General features: G+C 43.8%; 2 protein-coding genes across 17 annotated transcripts in view; one reads left to right on the plus strand and one right to left on the minus strand.

The window, feature by feature from the left end:
* SCLT1 (sodium channel and clathrin linker 1) overlaps positions 1 to 1,994 on the plus strand; it is a 60,525-nt gene extending 58,531 nt beyond the window's left edge. For 3 of the 5 annotated variants that reach the window (XM_040699841.2, XM_046941076.1, XM_420451.8), the window contains 2 exons: positions 1,076 to 1,173; positions 1,270 to 1,994. In XM_040699841.2, the coding sequence (XP_040555775.1) occupies positions 1,076 to 1,138 (63 nt within the window). In that variant the 3' untranslated portion in view covers positions 1,139 to 1,173; positions 1,270 to 1,994. The remainder of the gene's footprint in view (positions 1 to 1,075; positions 1,174 to 1,269) is intronic. The other 2 variants (XM_046941078.1, XM_040699840.2) reach the window with 1 other exon arrangement.
* Positions 1 to 18,000, minus strand: part of CDKL2 (cyclin dependent kinase like 2) — a 37,947-nt gene that overhangs the window by 17,839 nt on the left and 2,108 nt on the right. For 2 of the 12 annotated variants that reach the window (XR_005859660.2, XM_025150404.3), the window contains exons 1-11: positions 15,203 to 15,464; positions 11,316 to 11,510; positions 10,362 to 10,540; positions 9,419 to 9,531; positions 8,982 to 9,121; positions 8,039 to 8,127; positions 7,405 to 7,531; positions 6,298 to 6,572; positions 5,173 to 5,263; positions 4,376 to 4,487; positions 4,152 to 4,258 (exon numbers count right to left, since the gene is read on the minus strand). Coding sequence is in view for 6 of the 12 variants with exons in the window: in XM_025150404.3 (XP_025006172.2) it covers positions 4,152 to 4,258; positions 4,376 to 4,487; positions 5,173 to 5,263; positions 6,298 to 6,572; positions 7,405 to 7,531; positions 8,039 to 8,127; positions 8,982 to 9,121; positions 9,419 to 9,531; positions 10,362 to 10,540; positions 11,316 to 11,510; positions 15,203 to 15,373 (1,599 nt within the window). In the remaining 6 variants the exon portion in view is untranslated. Of the gene's footprint in view, positions 1 to 67; positions 4,055 to 4,151; positions 4,259 to 4,375; positions 4,488 to 5,172; positions 5,264 to 6,297; positions 6,573 to 7,404; positions 7,535 to 8,038; positions 8,128 to 8,981; positions 9,122 to 9,418; positions 9,532 to 10,361; positions 10,541 to 11,315; positions 11,511 to 15,202; positions 15,465 to 15,922; positions 16,076 to 16,795; positions 16,843 to 18,000 lie in introns of those variants that run through there. The other 10 variants (XR_005859659.2, XM_025150402.3, XR_005859664.2 and 7 more) reach the window with 9 other exon arrangements.

Here is an 18,000-nt window from a genome sequence, read left to right on the forward strand (position 1 = left end):
AAACCTTAAGAAAAAATGTTATCAAAGTGCTTATGAAAATCCCATTGAATATTAGGGAAGTACTCACTTTGTTTTATTCCTGAGGCAGAGGTGATCGCATATGCATGCAGCATTACTAATGTAATTTGGACAGCAGTCTTGTGTTCTGAATTAAATGCCACTTTCTGAAAGCACGAGGACCTGACAGCATAGATTTGTTTATGAAAACCAATTTGATGCGAATTACACTCATGGTTCAAAATGTGTGAATGAGTGAAGGTGGGTCACAATTTCTGTATTCTGAGTTAAAAAAGAAAAGAAAAGAAACTATCTCCTTAAGTAATTGCAGCTCTTGTTAACAAGCTTTATTAGCTTGGTGTGACCTACTGCAGCGATGACAAAGAGCAAATGTGCTGATTCCTACACCTGTCTCCTGGAGAGTGGCCATCTGGTTTGAAACAAAGCGTGTCTGATTCCAGTCAGTGCTATTTCAGTGCACTAGCTTGATGTACATCAGGGTGAGGTCCCATAGAATGCTGACCCAGCGTTTCTGAAGAACAAACAGCCAGAGGCAAGGCAGGGGAGGACTCCTTGAAGGTGTCAGGGAGAACAAAGCTGAGGCTAAAGTAGCGTTCTCAGATGCACGAAGATGACATATCTCTGTTGCATTAGTACACACCATAGCTTGGGCAGTACATTGATATGAAAGACAATTATGAAGAAGTAAACTAGTAAAATTACCAGGCCTTAGCTCAAAGACTATAGATCTTAGCTTATTAATAATAGTAATTCAATGGAGAAAAAAAAATTACAAATACAGAATCATTTTTGCAGTTTTAAAATGCATGTATTCTCTGTAAATGTCTTGAAAGTACTCCTGCTACCTACTTTTCTATCATCTGAAAATCTTTGGGATCTGAAATAAGATGCAAGAGAATTACCTACAGAATGCATTGTAAATTCTGCTATTTACCCCAAATTCCCTCTCATCTCAGCTTTTTCCTCTCTTTCATGACATTCTCTGTATTGAAGCTGTACTGTTATTTAGATCTTAGAAAAAAAATGTAAGAAAGGATCTGCTTGTTTTAAATTACAGCTCAGCACATTAACTACATGGAAGAAAAAGGCTTCTTCTCTGAAGGAACTAGAAAATATTTAAGTTGATATATTAACAATATTCACATCACGTTGGAGGTAAGAAGATAGCTGGAGAAATTTTGGATTGGAGTATTAAAACCAAATGCATAGCAAGGTTTGTAAAACTTCATATATATATATTTTATGTCTCAGTCAGGTAACAAAGGCAGCTGGCTGAAGATACTGTCTCTGCATGGAGGAGAGAAGAAGAATGCAAACTGATGTAATTCAAGTCCTTTACTGTAGCAGATGAAAACAATCTGGTGTGTTATCAGTTTTAATCTTTAAAAAAAATACTTGTTACATCCAAATTGTTTGCAGGGAATAGAGTCCATTCTACTGAAGTTCTGAAACAGCTTTGTTCACATACAGTTGATATTTCTTTTCATTTTGTAGTGCAGTAACTTGGGAACATTTTCAAGATCTTACATGAATTGTAGTAAGACAGTAATAAATAACATCATGAATGTCAAATAGTTCTTATCGTAGATGCTACAACTGGGAAATGCCTCTAATGCCTTTCGTTTTTAAGAATTCAGTTCAGTTTGCTATGTCTCCAGGAAACAGTTAAAGTGTTGCTAAGCCATTCTTACAGCTAGTTTTTAAGGACCCTAACCTTCTTCAGTTCTGCTTCCTCCTTCCCTCCCCCCATTACTGTTTTACAATTGCTCATTTTCCACTTGGAACTTCAGTTCTCAGTTACTTCAATTTGCACAAAGCTGGTCATCCAGCTTTTATGAGCATGTTGGAATTCTACAAATGCCAGTATGTGGGAATCCTTGATAGATGAGAAACTTAATATATATTACTCTAAAATTATAGCTGAATTCTGTTTTCTATTTCACCACATACAATAAACATTTCATATGTGTAACTAATTTTGACCCATTTTTGACTAAAGTTAACTTAATAAGAGTTAATTCTCTTATATATGCAGAACATCGTTTTGTTTTACAACTTCTAATTCAGTTGATAGATAATGCTTACCCTGCTTACCCAGTGCTTGTTGAAAAGTGTTGTTATGGGCAAACAACGTTCAGGAGTCTGTCAGACTGTCTTCATTGCATTTGGTTTTTAGAGGACAAACACAAGTTGGTCACAAGATGGAAGTAGGTTTGTGGCACCTCCTGAAAACCTTGTCTGTCTGCTAAAGAAGAGCCTGCGCAATGCAGGCAACCTGAAGGAAAAGTTCTCCTTACCTGAGAGGAATTCACTGTTCCTATAATTGCACATGCAGTGGCACATTGCTCACAAACTGGCTGGTGGGAGAAGAGGTGCTTGCTGAAACAATCAAGACTTGAGATTTGCTGGTTAGATGAATTTTGCTCTTTCCCTTGTGAAACTAGATTATTTAGCAGAATTGAACAATGGCCTTTTTGAATACGTCTTGCTTGGTTTACATTTGTTTATGTATTCCTTGCCACACTGCCTTTGAAAAAGCCTTTTCTATTGTCTTCCTTTCCCTCCCTACCACTAGTCTTTGAGTATTTCAAAAACTGTCCTGTGAGAAGCATGTCATCCATGTGATGACAACATGCTTCTCACTAAGCAAAAAGTGCTAAAGCAACTAACACTGTCCAGAAGCATTGCTTGAATACAGGACAGTACATTCACAAGTGTGAATGTACATGCTGTCTGCTAATCTTAACTCAATTGCTCTTCATTGGAAGATCAGTGAAGATTTTAGACTTTGCAAGGATGTTGTATATTAAAGAATTGAAAATTCTGGACATAAGTAACCAGCACATTCTACCCTATGAGGGAAGGAGTGACCAAATTTGCAAATCCCTCATTAGATAAAGGTGAAATGACATTCAAGATCCATACGTGCAAGGTAAATCTATCAACCTCAGTAGGAGATTTCTATATAACAGTTATCCTATATGTCAGCCCTCTCATAATAATATATACCTAAGCTGTGCTGTTTTATAGGAAATTCAGGCAAGCCTTGTGTTACTTGACAACTTTCAGAGAAAGAAGAAAAATTTAAAAAGAAACAATCAAAAGAGAGGAATGATGGAATTAATTAAGTGCACCCTCAGCAAGTTTGCTGATGACACCAAGCTGAGTAGTGCGGTTGACACAATGGAAGGAAGGGATGCCATTCAGAGGGACCTCAACAGACTCAAAAGATGGGCCTGGGTAAATCTAATGAGGTTCAACACAGCTAAGTGCAAGGTTTTGCACTTGGGCTGGAGGAATCCTAGGCATATATACAGACTGGAAGGAGCAGTCCTTGAGAAGAGCCCTGCAGAGAAGGACCTGGGGGTCCTGGTAGATGAAAAACTTACTTAACATGAGCCAGCAGTGTGCTTTTGCAGCTCGGAAAGCAAATGGTATCCTGGGCTCCATCAGAAGAGGGGTGGCCAGCAGGGACAGGGAGGTGATTGTCCCTCTCTACTCTGCTCTTGTGAGGCCCCATCTGGAGTACTGTGTCCAGGTCTGGAGCCCCCAGTACAAGAAAGACAGGGAGCTGTTGGAGAGGGTCCAGAGGAGGGCCACAAAAATGATCAGAGGTCTACAGCACCTCCCCTACAAAGACAGGCTGAGGGAGCTGGGCTTGTTGAGCCTGGAGAAGGCTGCAGGGTGACCTTACTACAGCCTTCCAGTATCTAAAGGGAGCCTACAAATAGGAGGGGAGTCAACTCTTTATAAGGGTAGATAATGGCAGGACAAGGGGAAATGGTTTTAAGTTGAGGGAGGGAAGATTTAGGTTGGATATCGGGTAAGTTCTTTACCCAAGTGAGTAACAAAGGATCATCTTCTTGCCCACTGTCATCGAGATCACCCAGAGGTCTCCATTCCAAACATCAGGGGATACCATTAGTTTCCTAATCTGTAAGATGTCAGGGGGGTAGGGGGGGGCTTCACAAGAATCATCTCAACCCTTTCTTCCAATTTTTGTCAGACAGCTGAGAAACCAAGGCAAGTTTTGCTTCTGTTAAGAGCCAAGCAAAAATCTTGTGGGTCATGCTGTTCAGAGTCCTGAACCAAAGAGAAGTAGAACAGCACAAACTATTTTATTGCTTTGTTACCTGCTGTGAGGCCAGACTCGTGTTATGAAGGTCAATAGCAGCAAGGGAGGGGACCCGGGACTCTGAAACTGTTTTATTTTCCTTTTTGAGATACCTGGGATGCCATCCTGCAAAATGCAACCAACGCACACAAGGTTAAAGAAGCAAGATCTGACTGCTGCAATGCATACTGCTTCCTGCCACTTAGCATCCAGGTTTAATTTAGAGGACATAAAAGCTCATACCTTCCACTCCTTTCAGTTCAGGGAGATGATTTAGTTCTGGTAAATGCACATCCGTCTTAGAGAACTCCCGTTTTTTCTTATTTGCCTGAAGGATGTTCTTTTCATTAGAGACCTCGTGTAGACAGAGAAGAAACAAAGCTATTTTCAGGACTAAATCATACAGTTAAAGAAATCCATTCTGCTTAAATAGTTCACACATTAAAGACAACTGAACAACCACAGCAGAACGAACAAACAAAAGATAACTACAACTAAAAAAACAAAACCGATCATCTAACCGAAACTGCTGTCAAAGAGACAAAGTACAACAGAAGAATGGCTCAGATGAGTTCTCCGTAAAAAGTCAAATATTCCTCTGACTTGGAAAAATTATCATCTAGGAACTGCATGCAGTGGAGAACTCTGTATTTCATGTATTTTCATTATCAACTTTATATGCATTTATGATGTTAGCCCTGACAACGTTAAATCAAAATCCTAAACTCTGCTTCAACAGTGCAGCACAAATGGTCCATTTCCTGGGCAGGCAATACATGGTGAATATACTCCCTGTCTCACAAGTATCCTTGCTGACTGCTCCCTTCATGTAAAAACTTTGCCCTTTAACATAAAGTATGTTTCCTATAGGATAACAGTAACAAAGGATAAGGGATAACTGTAGGAAGAAAAGGCTGAAGAACATATTATTTCTAGTTGGCAGTTATGGTGAAGAATGGAACAAAAGAGATTACTGACAACAAAGCACACAGTTAAGAATTTATTTTTGCTCAGTCAAGAGGGAAGGACATAAAACTTACCGAAGTCAAGCTTACACTGTAATGGCCTGCTGGAGAATGCTTCATTTGCTTTAAAAATGGTTTCAAGTAATTCTTACTCCTTTCATCAACTCTGTAATTACAAACGGCCCAAGTTGTTTAATAACATGGTAAATGTAAATACAAACATCAGACACCCAGAAACACTGTCATAAGAAGGCCCATGGGGGCCTTCTTCCTGGCTTCTATCAGAAACAGTGTTGCAAGAAGGAGCAGGGAAGTGGTCATCCCTCTGTACTCAGCACTGGTGAGGCCGCACACCAAGTACTGTGTTCAATTTTGGGCCTCTCACTGCAAGGAAGACATCGAGGCCCTGGAGCACGTTCAGAGAAGGGCAATGAAGCTGGTGAGGGGTCTGGAGAAGTCTCATGAGGAGCAGCAAAGCCAATTGGAATTGTTTAGTCTGGAGAAGAGAAGACTCGGGAGATCTTACTGCTCTCTACAACTACCTGAAAAGAGGTTGTGGCATGGTGGGGATCAGCCTCTTCTCCTTAGTAACACTAAGTTACTACACTAGTTACTAATGTAACTAGTGATAGGGGAATGTCTTGAAGCTGCACCAGGGGTGGATGTCAGGAAAAACTACTCCTCCGAAAAAGTGGTCAGGTGCTGGAATGGGCTGCCAAGGGAGGTGGTTGAGCCACCATCCCTGAAGGTGTTCAAGAAACATTTAGATGCTGGACTACAGGACACGGTTTAGTGGGGAAATGTTGGGGTAGGTGGATAGTTGGACTGGATGATACTGAAGTCTTTTGCAACCTTGGTGATTCTACGATAACACTGCAGGCCCAGCTAACACAGAATTTTTGTCCAAAGGACAAGCCACAGGTTGAAGAAAGGCCTGCATTGCAGCTGCTGGCAAATTGCTGTTGTCCCGTAGGGCTTCACCAAATGCAGAAACACAGAGACTGTCTGCATGGATCCTTAGAGCTGCTTGAGGTGAAACCAAGCTTTCAAACCCATGTACATACCATCCTTCACCCAAAAGCTTCTCCTCACTGCATCCTACCTCAAATCCACATCACCATCCTGCAGCTCCCTCAGCACATTACTGTTACTCAGCAACAAGATCAAAAGAAACAAGTTTTTCTAGCTCTGCTCCTTTACCTGTAGTTGCAGTTCCCAGGCACAGGCACCATTGAAGACATAGTGGGAGAAACATTCTGGTTAATGGGAGGAATAACGATGTCTGCATTCTTGATGTAGTGCAGGTTGCTACTGGAATCTTTCAGGTTGGTCTGAGAGCATATTTTGAATGGGTTGATTGCACTGTCATAGAGGGAGCTCAGGTCGGAAGATCGCTCTGCTTTCTCTCCATCAGCTTTAGAACACTTCACTTTGAACACCTTTGCATCTCTGCTCTTAGGGTCAGTGTTGAAATCCTGTTTGGGAAGATGTTTCTTACAGTTACATTTAAAAAATAACTTAGAGCTGCACATGGAGGAAAACATTCAAAAGCCTAAGCCTGCACAACTCTGCAAGGATTTGATGAAGATGGAGTTGGTTTAAGTAGTGTGATAGAAAACCTGTCTTCCATTAAAGTTGAAAAGAGGAAACTTGTCAGGGATCCAGCGCCCTCTGTAAATAAATCACCCTGGACTTGGAGCTGGGAGTGATGGAGGAAGCACAGCCATATCATGTGTCACTTCTAAAGAAATAAGAACCAAGTCCAGTGAGCGTCACCTCAGTGTAACTCTGAAGCCTCTAGTCCAACATCTGGTTGAAAGCAAAATATGCACTTTTGGAGACAGAACTTGAACACAGGTAAGCAGCTGCACAGAACCACGTTTTGCTCATTCGACACGACTTACACTTCCTAACTGGTTCTCCTTACAGTTCTCTATTTGCAAGTAACTGCACTGTAATGTGCTTTACTGACAAGGAAGGCTCGAATAGCCACCTGCAGACTGTCCAGCCAGGCAGCAGAGCAACTTGTAGCAGCCAGTCACAATCAAAGGCATAGAAAATCTACATACCAGCCTGCTTGTTGTACTGCAGTGAGCATCAGAGCTGAAGGGCACAGGCCTCATGCACTGTTTAAACTCACAGAGGTGAGCTTATCTAGTCTTTTTTTTTTTTAAATGAAATGCAAAATTGTGTTTATATTTTTGCTAAGCAATTAAACTACATCACATACTTATTTATTCATTTTAAAAGATGGAAAAAATACACGTTTGGAAAGCAATAAATACATAAGTCAATAAATCGACTAACCTGTACACCAAGCATCTTTCTTTCTTCTACAGCATCATCTTTATCCTTTCTGTTGATTTTTGATTTTTTTTGTGATTGATGGTCTCTGGCTTCTTTGTGAATCCTTAATTTAAGCTCCTGAGCAAATCTACTTAATGTATCATAGTGGGGAAGGAAAACAGAAAAGGCTTTTGTTAGTCTAAGTAACAGTACCAGTGTTCAGCCTAGGCTGCTATAACCTTCCAAATAATGAAACAAATCATGTATTTTAATGTAATGAGAAGCCAATAAAGTTTCTCCATTAATATAAAACCTTACATATGCACACTTCTGTTTTCACAGCAATAAAGGTGGTCGTATCCCAGTCTGATATAGATGCACACACTGAATACAGTGTAAGACAATACTATTCAACATGCTGTGACATGAGGTACATGCTGACAAATTCATGTCATGGCAATGTAATGTGGTAAATGTGCTACTGCAGTGTGTTCCCATTTAACTGTTCCCCCCCGTTTTTGGGAAGGCTCAAACCAAACAAAGCTAAGACACTCAGCAATCAGCTGCTTTGCAAACCCAGCATACAGTCTTAAAGCTCAATTGCTTAACTTCCTTCTAACCTTGCCCTGTTTTGAGTAAGAAATGTACCATTCACCTTTCAGCAAATCCATCCTTGTTAAAGAAATCGCTCTGCAAGAGTTCAGCACAGGATGGTCTTTTGTCTGGGTCAATCTGCAAACACTTCTGTTAAACCAACGTAAACAGCAGAAGGTAGAAATGAAACAAAGGCTTTAGCATTTCCAGATGATGTCAAGAAAAATACCTGCAAAGCTCCCACCTCTATAGCCTGCTACACGGAGATGGTCCCAAGAGATGTACCCTTTTTCCACAAGAAATGTTTATTTGCTGGCTTCATCCACTCAGATCACTAATGCTCACAAAAACAGATTGCCTACCTGCCACACAAATAATCCAGCTCCCAGTAAGCCTCTCATTTTCAATTCTATTTGTTTGGCTAAGGCTTTAGAAGCTGGTTTGATCACAGGGCATTCCAAATACATTCAGGTGTCTTATGGGTTATTTTAGTTACCCAGCATATCGGTGTTCCAGACTATTGTCTGAAAGCAAAAAAATTCTTCAGAATCAGTTACAAAGTTGTATGCTTCCTAGCTCCCACACAGGTGCATACCTGGATGCCATCTCACTCAGGCCTATCTCCTTGCAGTGCCTCCACCAGGAGGTGGAGAGAGGGTTGGCTGAAAAAACTGTATCACACAGCTGTGCTAGCAAGGAGACAGTAAGGGGCCGCATATTATCTATAGCATGCTACAAGTCCTCCTCAGAGGAAGTGCAGCAGCCCCTGTGGAGCTCTAGATGATGAGCTCAGTCCTCCCCATTACCCAGGAGAGAAGCTGTTCTCACCAAACTACCAATTCAAGCAGTTGATTATTGCATAGGTAAACATCACTAGCTCTTCTTGCAGGCCGCATTCAGTTCCCCGTGGCAAGTGGCAAGTGACAAGTATCCGACAAAGGCACTACATTCTAAGGAGAACCTCTCACCTCTCCATGGAACTTCCAAAATGATCTGTTACTTACCTTGGCTAAATCTAGCACTGAAGCAGAGAGCTTAGGATATCGTCTGTCCAGAGATTCAGCCTCTTTCACTTCAGGCAACCTCATGCCAGCAAAGAGGGGATTTTTACAGAATAACTCTTGGTGTCTTGGAATTAAATTACCTGGAAAGCAACCAAATGGAAGAAATGCCATTCTAAGAATTTTCAAGAGGCTGAAATACTGAGTTAAGAGAACCGTAAGGGCTACAATCTGGGTCATTCTTTTCATTCAAGAACCATGAATGGACGCTGTAGTCACAAAGCTCCTAGCTCTCCCCCTTTGTAAAAGGCACTAAGAAATCATGCTCTCAGAAACAGTTCAGCACACATCTTTCTCTGCACACCTTTCTCCCCCCATCAGGACTTATTTAACCCCTTCACTAGCAAATAGGCACTGAGACTCTGACAGGCTGTTCTCACCCAGGCACTTGGTGATGTGGTAGAGCTGATCGATGTCTGAATCTCCAGGGAACAGAGGCTCTCCTGTGAGCATTTCTGTTACCAGACAGCCAATAGCCCACACATCCACAGCCCTGGAAGACAAACATCCCAGATCAGCACAGCTTCATTCTTGAGCTAAAGGCTGAGCTGGGCCAGCATCCAGCAACTTACAAGACCTGACGGCGGCTCTGACCCCATAAACAGCAAGGCAGCTGTTTTCCAAGCTTGCACGTGCTCTGATGAATACCAAGGATTCAGCTCTTGAAGAAGGCAAACACTAACAGAAGTTTGACCAACCTGAAATTCAGTTCTAAACCCTAATGCTTTCTAATTCTAATGCAAAGTAATACATTAGAAAAATCTTGCCCTTTGGAGAACACAAATCTTTTCTTTCTGGAGGCACCTGCTCTTCTAAAGCATTTACTAAAAATGGGCATTAGGTAACACAGGACATTTGTAAGCATACAGGGGTGTACAAACCTGTGAATGGCAGTTTAATTTCTGACACGGCTTTGCAGCACTAGAGATTCCAGTAAGAAAAACTCATGCATCGCACCTCCTCCTTCCTGAAATATCTTTCTCAGCGTGTCTGGAGTGATTTCTCTGCCTCCGAGCCAGGACCAGCTGCACAGGGTGGAAATAGCCTCCTCCAACACTAGCACTGGCAACCAAAAAGCTCCTGTAGACAATAGACTGGGGATGCCGATGGCTCAGTCTCTCTGCTCTTCTGAGCCAGAAAAGCCTAGCACTGGCAGTAGTTAGCTCCACAGAGACAGAGAGAAGAGGAAGGCTCAAGCCTTCACAAATAATTAACCAAGGAATGATGCACAGCATTGCTTTAACCAGTTTAACAAGCACAAGTCCCTCATAAAACAGAGCACCCCCACAAACCCCAAACCCTTCTGCCTGGCCAGTCTCCTACCTGCCATATTTCGTGTCTCCCACCAGCAGCTCTGGAGCTCTGTACCATCGAGTTGCCACATAGTCTGTGTAAGCTTCCCCAGAAGCTGCCAACGTGCGAGCAAAACCGAAGTCACAGAGTTTTACCACTCCTGACTGGGAGACCAGTATGTTCTCCGGCTTAATATCCCGATGTATTATCTGCACAGAGAAAAAGCAAGTCAAGTAATTTCCCCACAGGAAACCGACCAACCCACCAGAAATAGTAGCGTTCTCACATTCAGGTAAAAAAATTAAATTCTTGCAGGCATTGGAAATACATAAAGTGTACATAAGACAGCTATGTGCACACAGACAAGGACAAAGGGCCAACCCAAGGGCACAACAACTTCAGCTTTTGCACAGGGGTATTATTAATTTTATGTATTTCTCTGCATGTATTTACCACACGTATTTTACAAATAGTTTATTATACTTAAAAACCAGTCCTGATTGCAAAAATAAAAGCTCTTAAGTGTCGCAAGGGCAACAAGCACATCCTGCAATTAAATGTGAAGAGTATTTTAGGAATACTTGAAAGACAGTTCCCCCGATATAGAAAGAAATATATATGGATAGTTACATGGTCACGACTAAAAGGCAAGCCCGTATATTTACACAGACATACTCAGAAACAAGCTTTTGAAAGAGAAACCATCTCCCTCTGTCAGAGGGAGGCGTCAGTGAGGTGATTTTGATTCCCTGGACTTTTGCATCATCCCTCACAAGAACTCTCACAGCGGTCACAGACAGACCAGTGCATGAACTGCTGCTGGGCTCTGACATGTTGTATGAAACTCGGACAGGCCCTTCAGCTCTACTTCCATCTCCCAGCCAAAGCTTTATTTCTCTAAGTTTTACTAAGTGTCACAAATGCACACCCCTGTATCTATCCGTTCGAGGTTAACTGCAGGGCTGACTTCTCAGGCATACTTACGTTCTGGCTGTGACAAAACGCTATTCCTCTCAAAATCTGAAATAAGTATTTCCGAACCCTGCTGTAGTCAAGTCCGTTTGGAAATGCCTCAAGATCATCAAGCACCGTGTGATCCACAAATTCAAACACCAGATACCACCGTTTCTTCTTTTTATACACTTCCAGCAGGCTCACAAGATTCTCATGCCTGAGTTGCTGTTACGAAACAGGAAATATTTTGTGAGAGCATGAAAGCATTTGATGGGTAAACTAAGAGCAGATGCCTTTAACTGCAGCCTAGCCAGTGCTGAATGCTCTTCTCGTTCTAGCACCCACAGTCCTTTGTTCTTAAAATTAGTTCACTGATCTTTCCATAACTCTTCATAGAATCATAAAATCACCAAGGTTGGAAAAGACCCACAGGATCACCCAGTCCAACCATTCACCCATCACCAATAGTTCTCACTAAACCATGTCCCTCAACACGTCCAAGCGTTCCTTGAACACCTCCAGGGTCAGCGACTCCACCACCTCCCAGGGCAGCCCATTCCAGTGCCTATATCTTCCCTTCCCTTATTATTATTTTTTTTTAAGTAACTTGGAAGTTTTCCACCACCTCATATATGCATATACCATTTTTTGGCCCACAGAAATAAATAAAATACCAGGTAAGACATTTCACTCACAAAAAGCAATAAACACAGCTTGCTCCTTTCGCACTGGACTGTATCGGTGACTCAACTTTCTTTACAGGACGTTCTCCTGAAGGTAACCACATAACCCTGCACTGCGCTACCACTTCTCTCAGGGCAGAGCACAATGCAACTCTAGCTGCCCCTTTCAGATACATTTCAAAGCATCCAAAGGACTGCAGAAGACAGTGGTCAACACTTTATTTTATAAAGCTTGTTGCTTCTCTCAGTAACTCAGCGCAAATTCATCTTTATCCTATTTTTCCAATAAGTTTCGCTCTTCTCTTTTACTTCCTTTTCCAGCTCCTTGTTTCTACAATCCCTTCCATTCTCATTTCAGTGAAAAACAAAAGCAGCTGCAGTATCTCTGTTCTACTCAGCTGCCGGTCCATCACCATTTAAAAACTCTTCATAATTTTTGTAAGGAAGCTATTCAAAGGCTTTTCTTTTAAGCTCCCACAATACCCGCAGCATTTCTGTTGGCACTGTCAGTTTGTGCACATTACAACAGCATGTGCCAGAATACAACTACATTGAATGGATAAAAGGAAAGTTCAGCATTCCTCAAGCCAGTTAACAATTAAAGATCTATTAAACCGTGTCTAGTGGATTCTGAGTAAAAAGTGACAGGCCACAGATTTGAAGATTTTATTAAAACAGGATTTTTAAGAATGTGTATGTATTATTATGCAGGGGGAAAAAGATGGAAATGAGAAAAAGATTTCAATGAGAAAATAAAGCAGCTGTTTTCCAGTTATTAACAGCCCTTGCTACAATATGGAGTTATTTATCAGCTTGGAGCCTAGCAGGGAAATACCATCGTCCCAGGAGGCTGCCTGAAGGCAGCACTGTGCCCCAGGGAGTGTGTCCAAGGAAGACACAGTAAGACTGCAGAGCACAGGGACTTGTATGACAAGTGCTCTGCTGACAGAGAAGTGCAGCCAGCCTGCAGCAGAGAGCTGGTGGGCAGAAGGCGCAGAGACTCTGATTTCTCAGGTCTGAAAAATGAAGGCCATCAATTAGAAATTTGAGAGGAGGACACAGTATTTTCTTAACTTTTTGATCTGATCAAATACCAGAATTTGCTCATTGCAATTCATACCTCCCAGCTTTGTACCTCTGCCTGAGTGAGCTTCCAACTGCCCAAACACCAGGATGGAGAAGAAAAATGAACAAAGGGGGTTCACAGGGAACACATAAGTAAAGAAGCTACAAGAAGACTGAATTCCAACATAGTTACCCTTGCTGTGTGAGGCCATCTGTTGAGCTAAACATGGAAATGTTCCCCTTGCTAGGTCTCCATTTACCCAGGAAAACAAGTTAATTTCCAACGCACCTGGGAGGCGGTACGTGCTCTGACTCAGTAACTAAGCAAGGCTTGCCAGCAGATCATGTATAATCCAGGCACATGCAGACTGGCTTTAAATGTGTTTGAGGGAACAATGCTTATAGCTGCTGGCCGCAACGAGCTCCAGAACATACCTTCCTATTTACCTTAAGTGTCTGCAGCTCTTGTAGTGGAGGGGAAGATCATTTTTTTCCCTGCCCAGCACAGGGAATACAGTCTGATAGACTTGGTTAGAGCTACTCGTGGAAGCCAATCGCAGGGGAGGAGGCACACACTGCCACCCCACCAGCTGGAGAAAGGCCCAGAAACACCTCAATTAGATTCTCCTTTGCTTCTTCAGGAAACAGATCAGCCAACACCTAAAACTTGCACATGTGCCCAGGAACAGACACATGTGCAGAGAGGCAGGTACACTCTGCACACAACACTTTAAGACACCAAGGAATCTAACAGCTCTGTATGACAGCACTGTACATATGGGAGCTCAAGGAAGAAGAAAAATGCTGCTGCTAGAGGTTACAGTGGAGAACATAAGACTGAAAGGGGTCAAAAAAGAAAGCAGAAGCATGGATGCGTGTCCTGGCACAGAATCCAACCCTGCACCCTTATCTCATGAAGAAACTCATTAAAAAAAAAAAATCTTGCAGTGAAGCAACAGAAACACACAAAAGTCTCCTATAAAAAACAGAGCCAAGAGAGGGAGCAAGGAGACCACTTCACAAAGCACTGAAGAGCATGCACACAAAATCCTTGACTGCCTGGAGCTCCTAGATATTTTCCCAGAGTATCTCCAGCCTGAAAAGAACCCTTAATGAACTAACCCACACAATGAGACTGCAGAGCCTGCCATCATGTAGTGCCACTGACAAGAAATCACCAGACAGAAGCAGAAGCATGACTGGACGTGTAGGTGAGCACAGAACACCTGCAGCTGATGACAGACAAATCACACACTCAAACAGCAGGAGCCATAACGTCAGCTGGCTGCAGCCTAACTAACTACTGACCCGTAAGCTTCAGTGAGTGTGGAGCTCACCCTCCCCCAGCCACCTGCAGCTAGTTTAAGCTTGCCAGGAAAGTACCATAGAAAACCAGCATATCATTAGCAGCAAATGGTGCTGGGATCCAGTCTGCTTAGGTCCGCTGCCACCCAGTCAGGTCACCGCTTACCTCCAGGTTTTATAAACTCAACATAATCAACAACAGCAAGGTGCTGCCTGTGGTACACAAGGCAGAGTTCCCACCAGAAGGGAATGGAGACCTTGTAGCTCACTTCCTTGTGTCTTTACCTGCTGAATTTGGGGCACGTAAATGTACTTCTAACCAAACTGGGCCAGCTGCACTTAGCCAGAGGGACAGCAGCTGTAGGCTAAGGGAACCTACCACAGCTTGGCTGCCTGTAGGAACACACACAGAAATGAATCAAGTCGCCTTTGGTTTGGGCTTTGTTAGCTGTGCTGATGTACAGCGTAACCCTTTTAAAATAGCTTTCAAAACCGACACACCAGTGTGTGAAATTCACACTCATCACGTACCTTCCCCTAAACATCACAGTGTAAAGGGCACTGCCCTGTACCTTCCCCTAAGCATTGCACTGTAAGGAACACGGCAGCAGTCTCAGCAGGCAGTGCTCTCCCCAGAGCCTGCTGGTCGCTGTGGGAAGGTCTGAAGCACCTCCATCAGTTCTGAGCCACTGCCTCCTCCATCACACAAACACTCCGACCACAGACACACAGCTGTACATTCTGCTAGGAGACATTTGCCTTCCTGACACAGGATTCAGTCATTACAGTGAACGCTGACACAAAGCTGTCCCAGACGGATCTGCCCTGCCTGACTAAAGCGCAGCCTCCCCTCAGCCCGCTCACCTTCAGCAGTTTGATCTCCCTCACGGCGATCTTCCTCACTGCCGCGTTGTCCTCGCTCTCCAGGAACTTTTTCACTGCCACCACCTGCCCGCTCTCCTTATTCCTGCACCTGCTCACCACCCCGTAGCTGCCCTCCCCGATGAGGCCCAGCACCTGGTACTTCTCCATCATCTGCGGGAGGAGCCGCAGCCGGAGGGCGACGAGCCCGGGCCGAAAGGCCACCGTCACCGAGGCAACGGCCGCCACCCGCCCTAACGCCTACAGGCGGAGACGAGCGCCGAGCCGCGGGGTCACCGCTGCTCCGTGTGCCCGCCCCAGGGCGGGGCCTCCCCAGCCCGGCACCGCCTTACCGGCGGGTGGAGGCGGAGGCACCGCCAGGGCTGTTTGCCGGCTGAGGGAAGCTGGTTGTGCTCTGGTAACACGGCTGGTGCATGCGTATTGCCGACAGCTGGGGAAAGGCTGTACACAGAATGGATGGAAGGCACCTTAAAGTCCATCCAGCTCCAACCCCCTGCCATGGGCAGGGTTGCCGCCCACTAGATCGGGTTGCCCAGATCCCATCCAGCTTGGCTTTGAGTGCCTCCAGGGATGGGGCACCACTGCCTCTGCGGGCAGCTTTGCCACTGCCTCACTGCCCTCTGAGTAAAAAACGCCCTCCTGACATCCATCCTTAATTTCCCCTTTCTTAGCTTAAAGCCATTCCCCCTTCCCTGGCTTTACCTTCATCTTCTTGAAGCAAAGGTAGGAAACAGTGGTCTTATTCTTCCCTGCTTTTCATCTGGCTTTTTAACGTCCTCAAAGCCACGGTGAGGGCTTGGATACACTAATTCACATCTTTGGGGGTCAGATCACTGCTTTGGTGCTTCGAAAAAGCTAAGACAACAACAACAAAGACAAAAAAGCCGTTTTCAGGCATAAAACATTTCAACTGTTTGTCCTATCAAGTGAAGTCGTGTGAAGCGTTTCCTGATCTGCTTCACAAGAGTGTTTGACCTTGTCATGTCTTGCATTAGAAGTTAACCTTCAACTGGATAATGATTCTTGAGATTATCATCTCTTTACCATCCCCAAAGAAGAGTGTGAGGAGGGGCAGGAGATGCAAGGAAGAGGGAGGAGAAATGTAAGTGGCATTTGACATAAACAAACTAACAAAACCAAAACATAACAAAACAACCAGCAGTGACAACTTTTCCTGCAGTTTCTGTTTTCCTCCCAGTGTCAGAATGTATTGGGTCACTTTTAATTTAATGTTCCTGTCACATTTCTGGTAGAGACGCACACAGTATCTCTACTGCAATTTGAAGAAGCTGCCTCCCAGAAAATCAGGACCACTACTCAAGACACTCACTATTTCTTCTTATGCCCTCCCATTTATTTATTGATATGAAGAACGTCAAATGTATGCCTATGTATGATTTCCTGATGCTTTTTTTGGAGAACCTTTCCCGCTGCTGGCAGCAGCAATAGTGAGGAGCGGGACGAGGTTTGTCACAAGGGGGTGTCCCATGAGCCTGTTGCATGGGGTGTGATCTGTAAGCACATATCAGCCTTTCCCTTAAGTGCCTGCATATTTATGCATGTTCATATACTTACATTTCCCCCATTAATGGTAGATGATTTACAGGAGCACAGAGAAGAGATGGCTCCCCAACAGGCAGTTTATGAGCTGTGTGACCTTGGTTTTTTAAGGGTTGTATATTTCCCTTGAGCAGCAAAGGTTTCCACTACTTTCAAGGCCAGTTCAACATGCCAGTCAAGGTGAAATACAGTTGCAAGCTGGCTGCACAGGAGAGAATTTCCAGGTTATCCTCAGGCAAACCCTGTGGCAATAGAGGGGAAAAATACCTTCCCTTCACATGGGTGGTGCCAAATATCTGAACTCTACATCAATCTGTCCAAGCCTCAGGAGGAAAAAAAAAAAAAAGGTATCAAGACGCAATCATGAGTGAGGGGCTATCCCACAAATGCTCTGGAGAGATAACCCAGTCAGGCAGGGAAGCAGGTTTGACACAGAACACAATGAGCCTTAAAAGGGAGACTACCAGGGTTAGGGTCACCTGAAGAACCAGACGGCAGTACTGGGAAAGAAAGGGAAAGAAACTCCACAACCTCTGCAGCTTTGCTCTCTGCAAATTTTAACTCTGCGATATAAACTGTACTGACCCCAGTCAAATGCCTCCTGTGCAGCCAAGTGGCGAGAAGGGCAAACACAAGTTACGTCAATTCAAGTTTCCTGTTGCTGCAAGGGCAGCGGCCAGCTGGGGAATCTTCCAGTCAGTTCCAGCCACTCCTGCCAGCCACAGACACACACAGCCTCCGCTCAGTCATAACAAGGACATCCTTATGGGATGATTTCTGGCCATCCTCTTCTCCAAGCACCCAGGTTTCACTGAACAGTTTCCAGGGAAGAGTAATTCTGCTGACCCAGAGCTAGAAAACAGAGCTGCTGGGAGACCCTGCCAGCTGGCTGGCTTTTTTTTTCCCCCCTGGGTATGATATTGAATGCCCTCTATTTAGCAAACCATTCAGCATTTGGCCCACACAAACCGCAAATGATACCTTCTCACCTAAAGGCAAGAAAAGCATTTTACCTCCCTTCATGCAACAAGACTGTTACTTTAAAAGCCTCTTCAATTTTAAACATAGGGATTAACTTCTGTTGGCCCAGTCATCAAGTTCAGACCGTGCTCAGAGCTATTATCTGCTTCAGCTACTCTTTCCAATCCAGGAAGGACCTAACACTAGCCGTTCCTCCAAACAAAAAAAGCACCTTGGACTTACACAGAAGGACAGTCACG

The sequence above is a fragment of the Gallus gallus genome, chromosome 4 (assembly GCF_016699485.2).
Source record: "Gallus gallus isolate bGalGal1 chromosome 4, bGalGal1.mat.broiler.GRCg7b, whole genome shotgun sequence".
NCBI lineage: Eukaryota > Metazoa > Chordata > Aves > Galliformes > Phasianidae > Gallus > Gallus gallus.